The sequence below is a fragment of the Lithobates pipiens genome, unplaced genomic scaffold (assembly GCF_037356315.1).
Source record: "Lithobates pipiens isolate NorthernLeopardFrog02 unplaced genomic scaffold, aLitPip1_a1.2 Scaffold_18, whole genome shotgun sequence".
NCBI lineage: Eukaryota > Metazoa > Chordata > Amphibia > Anura > Ranidae > Lithobates > Lithobates pipiens.
Genome location: NW_027507758.1, coordinates 29,317,385 through 29,331,845, shown reverse-complemented (window position 1 = coordinate 29,331,845; position 14,461 = coordinate 29,317,385). Strand labels below are relative to the sequence as shown.

The 14,461-nt window shown below is 43.2% G+C and overlaps 1 protein-coding gene across 1 annotated transcript; it reads right to left on the bottom strand.

Annotated features, from left to right (window-relative positions):
* Window positions 1–1,255: 1,255 nt before the first annotated feature.
* On the bottom strand, window positions 1,256–9,464 carry CD93 (CD93 molecule). The gene has a single exon (XM_077485509.1). It carries the CDS (start codon window positions 9,282–9,284, stop codon window positions 7,407–7,409), a length of 1,878 nt encoding a protein of 625 aa, XP_077341635.1. The 5' UTR covers window positions 9,285–9,464; the 3' UTR covers window positions 1,256–7,406.
* Window positions 9,465–14,461: the final 4,997 nt, after the last annotated feature.

The following is a 14,461-nucleotide window of genomic DNA, read 5'->3' as shown; positions in this document are numbered from 1 at the left end:
TTCTTTGCACTGTCCACAAATTTAAGGAGCATTCTTCCTAATTATCACCAATGTAAGGAGCATTCTTCTCAATGACCACCAATGTAAGGGACATTCTTTACACTGTCCACAAATGTAAGGAGTATTCTTCCAACTGACCACCAATGTAACGGCATTCTTAAGGGACATTCTTTCAAATGTCCACAAATTTAAAGGGGTTGTAAAGTTATTATTATTTTTTTTTAAATAACAAACATGTTATACTTACCTCCACTGTGCAGCTCGTTTTGCACAGAGTGGCCCCGAACCTGCTCTTCTGGGGTCCCTCGGCGCCTGTCTCTGCTTCCTCCCGCAAGTACTTCTCACGTTAATGCGAGCTCCCTCCCATGGTGAGAAGTACTTGCGGGCGCGCTCCCGTGATACAGCCGGCGGCTATAGCTGCTCGCTGTATCACTCACTCAGCCCTGCCCCCGCCACGCCGCATCATTGGATGTGATTTACAGCAGCACGAGCCAATGGCTGCGCTGCTTTCAATCCATCCACTCCAGCCAATCAGCGGCCAGGCTGAGCGGCGAAGAGGACGTCGGGGGTGAGCGCGGGACTTTGGAGGGGTCAGGTAAGTAAAACGGGGGGGCTGGAGGAGCAGGCACTGTGAGATGTTTTTTTCACCTTAATGCATAGAATGCAGTAAGGTGAAAAAATATTTACCTTTACAACCCCTTTAAGGAGCATTCTTCCCACTGAACAATAATGTAAGGGACATGTTCCATGTTGACCTCAAATAAATTGGTTTAGGTAAAGGCTCCCTATAAATTATTTTATAAGATTTTAGATTCTATAATAAATCATTTCTTTTTTTTTTTTATTTAAATACTGTACTCTTCACAATAATTAAGACCTTTTTTTTTATTTTTATTTTAATCTGAGGTCATCTTATATTAACCTGGTGTAAATTGGTTTTATCCCCTCTTATACAATGTATGACGTAATCTTTTGAGTAGTTACATCCATGCTAAAATTTTTAAGTTAAACTACTTTTAGTTTATGTTGGAACTACAACTCAAAATTTACCATATATGTGATCTTTTCTTTTGCTGCCACCATATGTACTTATGTAATTGTTAAAATTCAATAAACAAATTTGACAAGAGAAGAAATATAAAAAGGAGGCTGATTGATTGATGTGGGCACACAGGCATGCATGTATATATATATATATATATATATATATATTTATATGTGTGGTCACATGGTGATAACCCATTGATGCAACTCATTACCTCTTATAAGTGCTCAAGTTTTATTTATTTTTTGTGAAACTTTATTTCAACAAATATCTCATACAAAGTCAAATTTAAAAACAAAACTGTGTGATGAAGCTCAAGAATCATGCCTAGTTAAACCATTGTATGGGACAAGTTATATACAAATACTACATTTTATGCACCATTTTGTCAATGAAGATACACTTTTTACCTATATACAGAGTAAAGCAAATTCATTAAATGTTCCTGAGTGTGCCGTATAATTTCCCTGTGTCTTCATAGGAATTTCTGACACCCACCAAAGAGGAAGCGGAGAGAATAGACAGGAAATCTCCTGAATAGGCGCTCAGCCAGCAAGAAAAAGTTGAAAATGTTTCCCACTCTATTAGAATTGGCTTTAATACTGAACTCCATGTAGATATAAAAGACACAAATTTGTGCAGCTCTATAAATATTAATACATCATTAAATGCATTTTGAAATGCATGCCGTGCAAGCACCTGAATTTGATTGATATTAGCTTTTTGCAAGCCCTGTACAGCAGCTCAGATTGGGGGGGAGAGAGAAGAAGCTCAAGGAACCAATCAGCTGTGCAAGAAGCATGCCGATAGCGGCAGAGACCAGAGTAACAAGCTCGGCAGTGTGCTGCTTCTCCTATCTCTGTTCATTCACAGACAGTGATAGAAGAAGCAGCAAACGGGGCTGTGTGGTGTGCCGGAGCTGTGCAAATCTCAGGAATTTATGGACAGAAACGCAAATCCTTTGGCAGGTAAAACAGCTCATGTATGTAGATTTAATCTTTGCATTTAACTTCTTGCCTGGAGTTCAGCTTTAAAGTGATTGTAAAGTCTCATTTTTAAAAAACAAAAAAAACAATCATGACATACTTAACTTCTCTGTGCAGGTGGTTTTGCACAGAGCAGCCCTAATCCTCCTCTTTTAAGGTCCCTTTTCAGTCCTCCTGGCCCCTCCCTCCTGTCGAGTTGCCCGACAGCAAGCAGCTTGTATGGGGGCACCCCGAGCCGAGTCACAGCTCTGTGTGTTCATTCAGACGCGGAGCTGCCATTTGGCCCCGCCCCCTCTCTCTCCTGACTTTGACAGCCGAGGAAGCAAAATGACTCCGCTGCTGTGTCTTAGCCAATCAGGAGGGAGAGTCCAGGACAGCGGAGGGACTGAATATCGCTGGACAGAGATAGAGCTCAGGTAAGTATTAGGGGGTGCTGGGAAGGCTGCTACACACAGAAGGCTTTAAAGCAATGGAATGCATTATGATATAAATACCTTCTGCCTTTACAATTTCTTTAATGCAATGCAAATGCTGCAGAGCCCAAGAGTCCCTGTACTGTTTGGATGCACTGGGATCTCTCCACAGAGCACAAAGCAACAGCCTGACAAATACTCTTACACAAAATGCAATGCTCAAAGAGTTCAGGAAACTCTAACAGGTCACATGAAAGCAAGTAGTACAATGCATTGGCTGTTACTGTGTAAAAATGTCTCAGTTTACAGTTTGTGCTTGTCTTTAAAAAAGCCATACTCAACCTTCCTTCCTACAGAGTTTGCCAGGAGTTCTTTGAACTGTGGCTGATTGACCTTCTTTTTGATGGTGCCTGTACAGTTCCAGGGTCAACCCTTGGGAAAATCAGTAGCATGGTTATATTTAAAAAATAATAATAACATTTTTATTTATAACTGCCTGTAAGGAAGGCATTCTGACCGCCATTGTAAGGGTTGCATTCTGACCACCAATTTAAGGGGTGTTCGTGTCCCACTGACCGCCAATGTATGGGACATTCTTCCCACTGACTACCAATGTAAGGCGCATTCTTCCCACTGACCTTAATTGTAAGAGGCATTCTTCCCATTGACCACCAATATAAGGGACATTCTTCCACTGACCACCAATATAAGGGACATTCTTTGCACTGTCCACAAATGTAAGGAGCATTCTTCCCACTGACCTCCAATGTAAGGGGCATTCTTCTCACTGACCACCAATGTAAGGGGCATTCTTCCCACTGACCACCAATGTAAGGGGCATTCTTCCCACTGACAACTAATGTAAGGGGCATTCTTCTCACTGACCACCAATGTAAGGGGCATTCTTTCCACTGTCCACAAACTTAAGGAGCATTCTTCCTAATGATCACCAATTTAAGGAGCATTCTTCTCAATGATCACCAATGCAAGGGACATTCTTTACACTGTCCACAAATGTAAGGAGCATTCTTCCCACTGACCTCCAATGTAAGGGGCATTCTTCTCACTGACCACCAATGTAAGGGGCATTCTTCCCACTGACAACTAATGTAAGGGGCATTCTTCTCACTGACCACCAATGTAAGGGGCATTCTTTCCACTGTCCACAAACTTAAGGAGCATTCTTCCTAATGATCACCAATTTAAGGAGCATTCTTCTCAATGACCACCAATGCAAGGGACATTCTTTACACTGTCCACAAATGTAATGCCCCGTACACATGATCGGATTTTCCGACAACAAATGTTGCATGTGAACTTGTTGGCTGAAAGTCCGACTGTATGTATGCTCCATAGAACATTTGTTGGCGGAATTGAAAGCAGGTTCTCAAATTTTCCGCCAACAAAACTTTAAAGGTAAAGGTTCCCTAAAAATGTAGTTACGGGTTCCTCTGGTGTAAAAGGGTTTAGAAGAGGCTGCTTTAAAATATAACTGAAGTGAAGTTGAAGAAAGTATCAGATAATAAACGCAGGCAGCTAGAGGTGTCTACATATACAGTGGCTTACTATTTATTACCATTATTAGTAATTTTGAAGAGCATTATGAGATCCCCACCAGCAGATCTTTTACTTCTATGGACCAGTGGAGAGGCACATGTTCTAAAGTGCCGATTTTTATAATATCGTCCATATGTGTAGAACAAACAATTAATAAGCTATGTGATGGCAACTCCATCTGCCTGACTGCCAGCCTGACTTTAAAGCCAATTTACTTTTATCAACTTCACAATTCTTTTGCTTTATAGGGTGGCGTCCACGATGACTGTGCTACAGCTTACATCACATCCAGTTCTTCTGCTCAGGGCTGGCAATAGTTTATAGTGCAATATGAAAGGAACACTATCACCTTACTCATTTCAGGATAAGTTACAGTGTCTGTATAAAGGAGCTCCTCGATCCACTGATACTCACCTTGCCAGTGCTCCCCCACTCCCAACTGGCACCAGAATCCCCAGTGTTGGCTGGTGTTGGCCACTATGGGTGAGCGGGGATGTCATTCCCTCCATCATGTGACAATAATGTGCTTTAGTGATTGGCTGCTAGACCTGAGACCTCACATGGGAGGTGGTCACATGCTACCTCCCCATATGCAAAAGCACCATGGTGGGGTATGGTTGGTAAGGAATGTAAGTATCAGTGCCCTTTACACAAACACTCTCACTTTATGTTTATTGGGCAAGGTGACAACATCTTACTAAGCTAAGTTTTTTCAAACCACTAAATAGAACCAGCGAAAAATTTTAATCACCAACAACCCAGAAGCGGCCACAAAGCTGAATATGAGGGGCCATAATGAACCTAAAGTGGAGATATGGTTGGTCTTACATATATAATGCAGTCTCATACATATATAATGCAGTCTCATTTACATTCAATAAGTATAAATAGAAAGTCTACGCTACCGTTAAAAACAAAAAAGCTACAAAGGCAGATAACATTGAAAAGATGATATACAATTGTAATAAAAAAATAAAAAATAAAATACAGAACTTTCTTATAAACAATTAAAAAGTCCAAACAAAGTTAAACTTGATCAGCGCTGTTATTTCAAGCAATAATGTATTGCTGTATTCGGTGACCACCACCAAATATTCATGAGTGCTCCAATTCAGCTAAAAGGTGGCGGTCACTATAAGTCAGCCTTTCTTAACCAGGGTTTCTCCAGAGGTTGCTAGGGGTTCCTTGAGCAATTAGCATTTTCTACCTCTTGGGTAAGTAACCACTGATGTAAATTATCTTTTTAGCATTCTATAAGGGGGAAATCTTCCTACAGACCACCAATGTAAGGAGCATTTTTCCTACTGACCACCAATGTAAGGAACATTCCTCGCTCTGATCACCAATTTCAGGAGCATTCTTCCCACTGACCACCAGTATAAGGAGCATTCCTCTCAAAAATCACCAATGTAAGGAGTATTCCTCTCACTGGTCACCTATGTAAGATTTATTCTCACTGATCACCAATGTAAGGGGCATTCGTCCCACTGATCACCAATGTAAGGGGCATTCGTCCCACTGACCACCAATGTAAGGGGCATTCTTCCCATTGACTTCCAATGTAAGGAACATTCTTACCATTGACCTCCACTGTAAGGAGCATCCTTCACACTGATCACCAATGTAAGGGGCATTCTTCCCACCTACCTCCAATGTAAGGGGCATTCTTCCCACTGCCCTCCAATGTAGGGGACATTCTTCCCACTGACCTCCAATGTAAGGGGCATTCTTCCCACTGACCTCCAATGCAAGGGGCATTCTTCCAACTGACCTCCAATGCAAGGGGCATTCTTCCCACTGACCTCCAATGTAAGGGGCATTCTTCCCACTGACCATCACACACATGTACCATGAGCTTTAGATACAGCAATTATTATCAAGTGTTCCCTGAGAACAAAAAAATGTATTTCAAATGTTCATCATTATTAAAAAGGTTGAGAAAGTCTGCTATACTGGATATAGCAATATTGTAAAACTGTGGTGGAAATTACTGCACTGATCAAGTTTTATTCTGCTTGGACTTTTTATTTGTTTAGAATAAATGCTATATTTTATTATTTAGTCTCACTAATATTAACACAGCAATACATTTTTTTCTGAGTCTGTAAAGGAAATAGGGGAATAACAGATCTACTGGCAGGATCAATGGATAATAAAGTATGCTACAGGGGAAACTCAGAAAGACACAAATGTGTTAATGCTAGTAACAAACAGTATCATACAGTATAGGCCGTTTTTTAATTTTTCCCATGACCGAGAATATTAATCATTATGGCAAAGTTGTAGGTTATGGAGTTGTGCCTATAGATCAGCCATTCTCCACCAGGGTTTCTCCAGGGGTGGCTAGAAGTTCCTTGAGCTAACTGACCTCCCATCTGATGGTACCTGTATAGCTCCAGGTTCAACGATACTTGGCAGAGCCAACAGCATGACTGCAAGGATGGCATTCTGGGCATCCCTGTTAGCCCTTGTACACGCGGTCAGACATTCCGACAACCAAATCCATTAGATTTTGTCCGACGGATTTTGTCCGACGGATTTTGTCCGAAACTGTCGCATACACACGGTCGGACAAAGTTTTCGGAAAATCCGATTGTACATAACGTGATGACGTTATTTTGTTACGACGGGACTACGTTCAGGCTAGTAGCCAATAGCTTTGGTCTAGAAATTTGATCTGAGCATGCGTGGCACTTTGTCCGTCGGAGTAGGCTACACATGATTGGAGCATTTTGTCGGAAAATTTTACCGGCAAGTTGGAAAAGTTAGTCTGTCGGATATTCTGACAGAAAAGGTCCGATGTAGGCCAAACACAGTCGGAATAGCCGACAAAATGGTCCGATAGGACACATTCCGTCGGAATCTCCGACCGTGTGTACAAGGGCTAAGAAGGCATTCTTCCCACTTACCACCACCAATGGGGCATTTTTCCAAGGACTCCTGGATAATCTTACTAGGGGTCCACTGAAACCTGAAAATGATTTCACAGTTTCCTGTGGGGTAAAAGGGCTGGGAAAGGCTGCTAAAGATAATCAAAGTTTTATAAACATTCTTCAAATGAGGTTTAAAAAAAATAAAGAACGCAGTGGTTGTATTCCTAAAACTGCAAAATCTGGTTCCGCTGTGCATGGTAGCCAACCAGCTTCTAACTTCAGCTTGTGCAGTTAAGCTTTGACAAAAAAAAAAACGGAAGCTGATTAGTTTCTCTGCAGAGCTGCATCAGATTTTGCACGCTCCAGTTTTAGTAAATCAACCCTACAGTTTGAACTACTTTTGTCCATGCAAGTATGATATAGATTTTTAATAGTAACATTGAAGCTGTTAAAACAAAAACAAAAAAAACAAAAACATTACCAGTGCCTAGACTTAAAGAAAGGATTGTATGCCTGTGTATGGAATACCAGGTCACCTGTAGTCATTGTTTGCTTTATTTTCAGATTCTGGAACCCAGCAATACTTATCTGTAGCACTGGATTGCTTCTCGGTCTCTTTATTCTTTGCATTCCTTCTCCGGTAGCACAGGATCCCTCCAGCTACAACGAGGAGTACCAGAACAACACCGCAGGCACATAAGATACTGACTAGTAACCCAATGCTATACCCATTATGAGGATCACTTACTACCTGATCTACAGAACTATTGCTAAAAAAGCTAACAGTTTCACTGGATGCTGTACTGGACGATATCGCCTTTCTTTTATCTTCTTTCTCCGTAATTGAGGCCTTAAACGCTGAGCTTGGGGTGGGTTGGTTGGTCATGTCTCTTTGGCCATTGCTGGTAGTTTCCCTGTTCTTTGGACCGGAATCTTTGTCTCCATGGCCAGTGGGAGTTATGTTTGAGTTTTGTAGTTCTGGAAGACAGGAGATCCGATCCGATGATAACTTGAATCCTTTTGGGCAGGTACAAGTGTAACTTCCAGGAGTGTTTTCACAGGAGTGGGCACACGGGGAATTATTACACTCATCAATATCCAAACATGATTTCTTATTGCTGTCAAGGATATAGCCACTGTTACAGGAACAAAGGTAAGATCCATAGGTGTTGAGGCAACCGTGGGAGCAAGTCGACTTCAAACACTCATCGATGTCCAAGCACTGTGTGCCATGGGAATTAAAACCTGCGGGACAATGACACTGGAAGCTGCCAGGGGTATTGACGCAAGTGTAGTTGCAGGGCACTTTCAAGCATTCATCGATATCTAAGCAGTTTGTTTTATTTTCATCAAGCACAAAGCCAGGTGAGCATGTACATTCATGGCCATGCAGACGGTTTATACAATGGTGTTCACATTGGTGGGACTGACAGTGGTTAGGTAAAACACAAGACACCATGTCAGGCGCAAGCACATAACCATCCTCGCATTCACATGAGATAGATCCTTTCTCTGCGTTCTTAGTACATTTATGTTTACATCCTCCATTATTATAGTCACAGCCAAGTTCCTTAGAAACACACAAAGCTCCAGCATATTTATCTGATTGAGGAGCAGCCCACTGGTACACGGTGGTCCCACTCACTTCCACATTCTTGCACATTAAACTGTAAACTTTACCATCCTGTTGGTGACCACAAGACACATAAGCAAAGGAGGCATACGGCAATAGATTCAAAGAGGAACTTTTGAAACTAAATGGGGTTTCATACTCAACTATTCCGGGGCCACCTAGTTCTAAAGGCTGGCACGATCCCTTGATGTCGAACTTGCAGATATAGCCATCAGACAGGGATGAACATAGGCTATCAACCCACTTGAAGTTTTGAACGGGGTTTGTGTGTAATATCATACTTACACACATTTCTCTGGTGCACGTTGACTTTGGTTCACTCATCCAGTTTGAAAATTGGCTTTTTTCCGTATTCTCGTCACCTGTGGTCCATGAGAATCCCTTGAGCAAAAGATGGTCTATAACACATTGGTTTAATTTAAGTCCAATCCAGAGTTTTAAAGGTTGCTTAGGTGGAGTGTTTTTGGCAAGTTCCAAAAGTAAGTTGTGTACAACTTCAGCTTCTTTTTCGCTCTTAATTGTCACCAGGTTGCCGTCTCTGTTGGTGCAGGCAGTATTTGCTTCAGTAAACTTTGTCTTGCTTAGGTGGACAGTGTAGCATGTGTTGCTTGAACAAAAAGCTGCCCCTTGCTTTTCATCATACACTCCATTGGAAACCGGTAAATTAGCGGTCAAAAAAATAAGTCCTGTAATAAAGATCAACATTCTCCTCTGCTCCCCACTAGTTCTCTTTCTGGCAGAGACTCTTCTGCTTAAGAAGGGACTGAAGAACCTCATACTAATCCAAAGGCAACTTAAGAAATGGGTGTATGAGGGTTATGACATTGGTAATGTATATCCTTTATTATAGGAGACAGTCCGCATGCATCCTGTGTTGTCGTAGATCCTATTCTTCGGCAAAGAACAGAATTTCCTGAATGGTGCTGGCTTGCGATTGTTTTCTTTGTTAAGAGCTTCTTATCTTCAAATGCTGTCCTTACTTTGTTTAGTTATTTTGTATTTAAAAGACTGGACAGTTCCTGTGTTGCTTTTGCTTAAGATGTGACTTTTGCAAAAAAAAAAAAAAAATGTAAAAAGAAGGAAAAGAAGGCAAGATGCTGCTTTGATTTGACCATCGCTTTCAGATATCTGAAAACTTACAGCTACACATTGGCATTTTCTGAGAACATGGCATTTGCTAGTTATAAAAATAGAAAACGCTTCTATTTATCTTGTTATTTTAGGAAGTTAAAAAAAAAAAAAAACACTTGGGAGCTTTTTACAAGTAATACCATGCATATTTAACTAGCATTTTATTCAGTAGAGAATTTAAAAAAAATAGTCAAATATTTTCTTTTCTTTACCCTATCTAAATAGATAATAAAACTTAAGGTGCAGCTGGGTCATGAGAATTCAAACCCCATCCATTAGTTGCGATGAATGATGACATGAAGTTTGATAGCTATGCCAAAAAACATTATTGGTATAAATTGACCTTTGGTTGGATGAGGGTTCCTCACAGAAGTGCACTAAAAGAACATCATGTAAATGTAGGCATCCAATATTAGAATGAAGTTCTTATGTTATTATCCCCCCACTGGTCCACCTGCTGGCCAAAATAATTGAACTTTCTAGTTTCCTCCTGCCAGTTCTTTCTTGTGATTGGCTATCACCTTGGAATCTCTAGCTTTCTCCTGTCAGTTCTTTCTTGTGATTGGCTACCATTATTTGGAAAGTCTCAACAACTGTCAATGCACTAACCCATGCTATCTACCCAGTGCATGCCAATGTCACCTTAGGCTGGGTTCACATTGCAGCGGTTACGAGAACCGGATGTGATTCGCACCGCACTGCAGTGCAAATCACATCCAATCTCTGTGCGATGCGAGTTCAGCCATACAGATAGTATGGCTGAATTGGCATCGCACCCGGCCCAAACTCGCACAGGACCCTTTTTTTGGTCCGCAGCAGAATCGGATCGCATGGGTGTTCACACCATGCAATCCGATTCCTGTCCGAGTTTGCAGATCGCACTGCGATATGCAAACTGATCTGGGGGTGTCATTAACGTTTCACTGACACTCCCAGCAGTTCGCATAGGGCAGTGTGAACTGCTGCCGGGAGGTATGCGATGCGGGAACCCGCAGCGGATTTGTGGCGTTCCCGCATCGCTGCAATGTGAACCCAGCCTAAAGGAAAGAGGTATCATCAACAAATTTGGCTATAACTAGGGCTGAGCTTTGGGTTCAGCTCAGAGTTTGCAGTGGGCCCTCCTGGCAAAGCACTTTGTCTCCATTTTGAAAAGGACAAGGGCCTCTCCTCCATGACCCTGGTCAGGTGGTTGTGGGAGACTGTGGGATGTCAGAATCTAGAAGCCATATTACACCATGACATCTGCCAATCCCTCAACTGGCTCCCACTCACCCAACGCATACAATTCAAAGTACTAACAATAATTTACAAAGCCATCCATTACTCTGCCCCTAGTTACATCACTAACCTAGTCCCAAAATACTCTTCGGTCATCCCAAGACCTCCTGCTCTCTAGCTCACTTGTCACCTCCTCCCATGCTCGCCTCCAGGATTTCTCCAGAGCTTCTCCCATCCTTTGGAACTCCCTACCCCAATCTGTCCAACTGTCCCCTAATCTATCCATCTTTAGACGATCCCTGAAAACCCTTCTCTTCAAAGAAGCCTGTCCTGCTTCTAACTAACACTGTTTTACTTCCTCCATCAGCTCATCCCCCACAGCTATTACCTTTTGTATCAATTGCCCCTTCCTTTTTAAATTGTAAGCTCTAACGAGCAGGGCCCTCTGATTCCTCTTGTACCAAATTGTAATGTAACTGTAATGTCTGCCCTCATGTTGTAAAGCAAACTGTTGGCGCTATATAAAACCTGTGTAATAATAATAATAATAATAATAATAATAATAACATCAGTGATGGGTGTTATTATTGCATCCACTGATACAACTGCAGGGGGTTATTATTGTGTCCAATGACACCAGTGCTTGGGATATTATTGCATCCACTGACACAAAATTTGAGGTTTTAATTGCATCTACTGACATCAGTGCTGAGGGTTATTATTGCATCCACTGACACAAATTCTGGGGTTATTATTGCATCTACTGACACCAAAACTGGGGGTTAATATCCAGTTCCCGACTGCCCCATGTAGCTTTACTTTAAAGCAGCACAAAGTTAAAAAACAGATATTCACATTTTAACCCCCTTATTGTATGACACCCCCCCCCCCCCCAGTTAACTCTTTCACTGCCCTGTCACCAGTGTCATTAGTACAGTATACAGATTTTTTTATACTGATCACTGCATTAGTGTCACGGGTGACTTCAGGTAGAGTTAGTCAGTTAGCGTTCCTCCCAGATAGCGTCAGATATCCCCCCATATATTCACCATCACATTTAACCCTTTGATTGCCAGCAACACTATCACAGACACGCTATAAACCTCCATTATTTGTATAGTGTCTGAACGGATCAATATCTTTAAACAGATCAGAACTATATTAGCGTCCCCAATAGTATAGTGTCGCCGTAGATCACTTTCACTTTTGATAGATTGCACACAAAACCACAGCATTAGCAAAATCAGACCTGATCTGTGCTAGCACTAGCAGGTACATATTATTTGTAGCGGTTCAAGCAGTCCCTGACAGTCAGGAGCTCTAGGTACCTGTAAATTTAGAGGCCAAAATGTCCAAAGAAAGGTACTCTAGTGAAGAGGCCTACAGGATACTGAGCATGACAGATGAGAGCGATGGGGAGTCCTCACTGACAGAATCAGGCTCATAATATGAACCTGCAGAGACCAGCAGCAACCTGACACTTAGCTCGGACAATGGAGAAGAGGTCCCTGTTAAGGTCATGCATACCCAACCCAGTGCCCAGGTTGCTGAGGTGCTAGAATCCCACAATGATTCTCATATGCAGCAGCGTGCCAGTACTAGTGCCATGCTACCTTTTGGTTAACTGGCAGGCACCAGTGGCCTAGTACATCATGCCCTTTTACTGTAGTATCACTTGGTGACGTGGCGAGTCCTATATGTGCAGCCCGAGCTGGTGCAGTGGCTAGGAAAATAGCATCCCGCAGCCACCAAGAATTCGAACACAAGCCCGTAGAGCCCATAGTGTCCTTCCAGATGTGCTTGCAAGTCCCGATTAGCCCACAGATTCTGCAGCGCCCGTACTTCCACCATTCACTGCCCAACAAGAATTCAGGTGGAAACAGAAAATTTAACTCACTTTGATTTTTTTCAGCTGTTTTTCACAGAAGATCTGTATTGATCTATTGAGGACAAAAGCAATTTATATGCGGAGCAGTACATCACTGCCAACCCAAATTCAAACCTATTCACATGAAAACGTATCACAGTTTCTGACATTTTTTTGGGTCTAACCCTCAACATGGGCATTACTGAAAAGGATGAGCTGTGGTCATATTGGTCCACAGATCTGATTCATCATATGCCATTGCCTGTGGTCTCTGCTGCCATGGACAGGCAGAGATATGAGAAGATAATGCGTTTTATGTGCTCTGTCGTCCTCTGGGTGACCCTGAATATGATCGACTCTACAAGATTCGACCCCTCGTAAATCACCATAACCAGAAATTTGCAGATGTGTATACACCAGATTAATATAGTATTCAAATTTAGTATAGTGCCTCATTAATTTTTCTAGCAGCCTTGCATTCAAACAGTATCTTCATAGCAAGCATCCCAGAGATGGGGTCTAAATGAATAGACCAGTGATGGTGAACCTTGGCACCCCAGATGTTTTGGAACTACATTTCCCATGATGCTCATCCACTCTGCAGTGTACTTGAGCATCATGGGAAATGTAGTTCCAAAACATCTGGGGTGCCGAGGTTCACCATCACTGGTATAGACGCTGTGAGAGGGTAACAGGCAGGGGCGTAACTATAGGGGGTGCAGCAGTCGCGACCGCAACCGGGCCCTGTGATGCAGGGGGCCCATGCAGCCCCCCTCTACATATGGCCAGCAGCAGCATAGGCAGCTAGGGGTACCAGTGCACCATGCACACGGGTGGCTGGAGGTGGAGGGTGACTAGCAGAGCTCCATGCTCGACTATCTCACTGGCTGCTCTTTAGTTGTGCATTCCCCACATGACCTGTGTCCTCAGCCAGCTCCTCAGAGTACCCCTCTCCTGCTCCATGCATTGCCGCTCAGTCCAATGTCTGTTCTCCCCGGCCAGAGTCCCGCCCCCCCTCCCCCGAGTCCGGCCCACACTGCACTGCATACTTCTCCCGGGTAAACAAATTTTAAGCAGACAGATGCAGTGCAGCCCTATGAGAGCCGGCTCCCCGGAGGACACTGCAGGCTTGTCTGCCAGCCCCCCTCCTCCCCCGTCATACACAGATGATGAAAGGTCTTTCTGGGAGATATGCTGATCGCCCATCCAGCACACTGGATGGAGCCCAGGCCAACATGGATGAGTGTGCGGCCTGCAGTTTGGTCATGGTGAGTGAGAGGACCCCATCCCCCACACACCATTACATACCCCCTCCATCTCCCCCTGGGGACAGGGACCCCTTCTTACGTGGGGACAGGGACCCCCACCTCCCCTGGGGACCAGGACACTTTCTCACCATGGGGCAGTAACTTCATCTGCCCTGGAGAAAAGGACCTCATCTCTTCTGGGGACGGGGACCCCATCCTGCTTAGGGACAGTCCCCCAATGGGGCACCTAAAAATAAAAAATAAATAATAAAAAAAAAACGACTGATACCAGTGGTGGAACTACAGGGCTCACAAAGGTCATACCTGTGACCACGCCCTGGAGTTCCACCGCCAGACTCGGAGGGAAGGGCCCTGGCTGGGGTTCAGGGGGGCCCTTCATGGTTTCTTGCATCGGGGCCCTGAAGGTTCTAGTTACGCCACTGGTAACATGCTATACAGGTATGGTCACATGGAGCCTTTGAGATGCCCAG

Excerpts from the sequence above, each read along its gene's own strand:
- CD93 (XM_077485509.1), bottom strand. The coding sequence starts at position 9,284 with ATGAGGTTCTTCAGTCCCTTCTTAAGCAGAAGAGTCTCTGCCAGAAAG.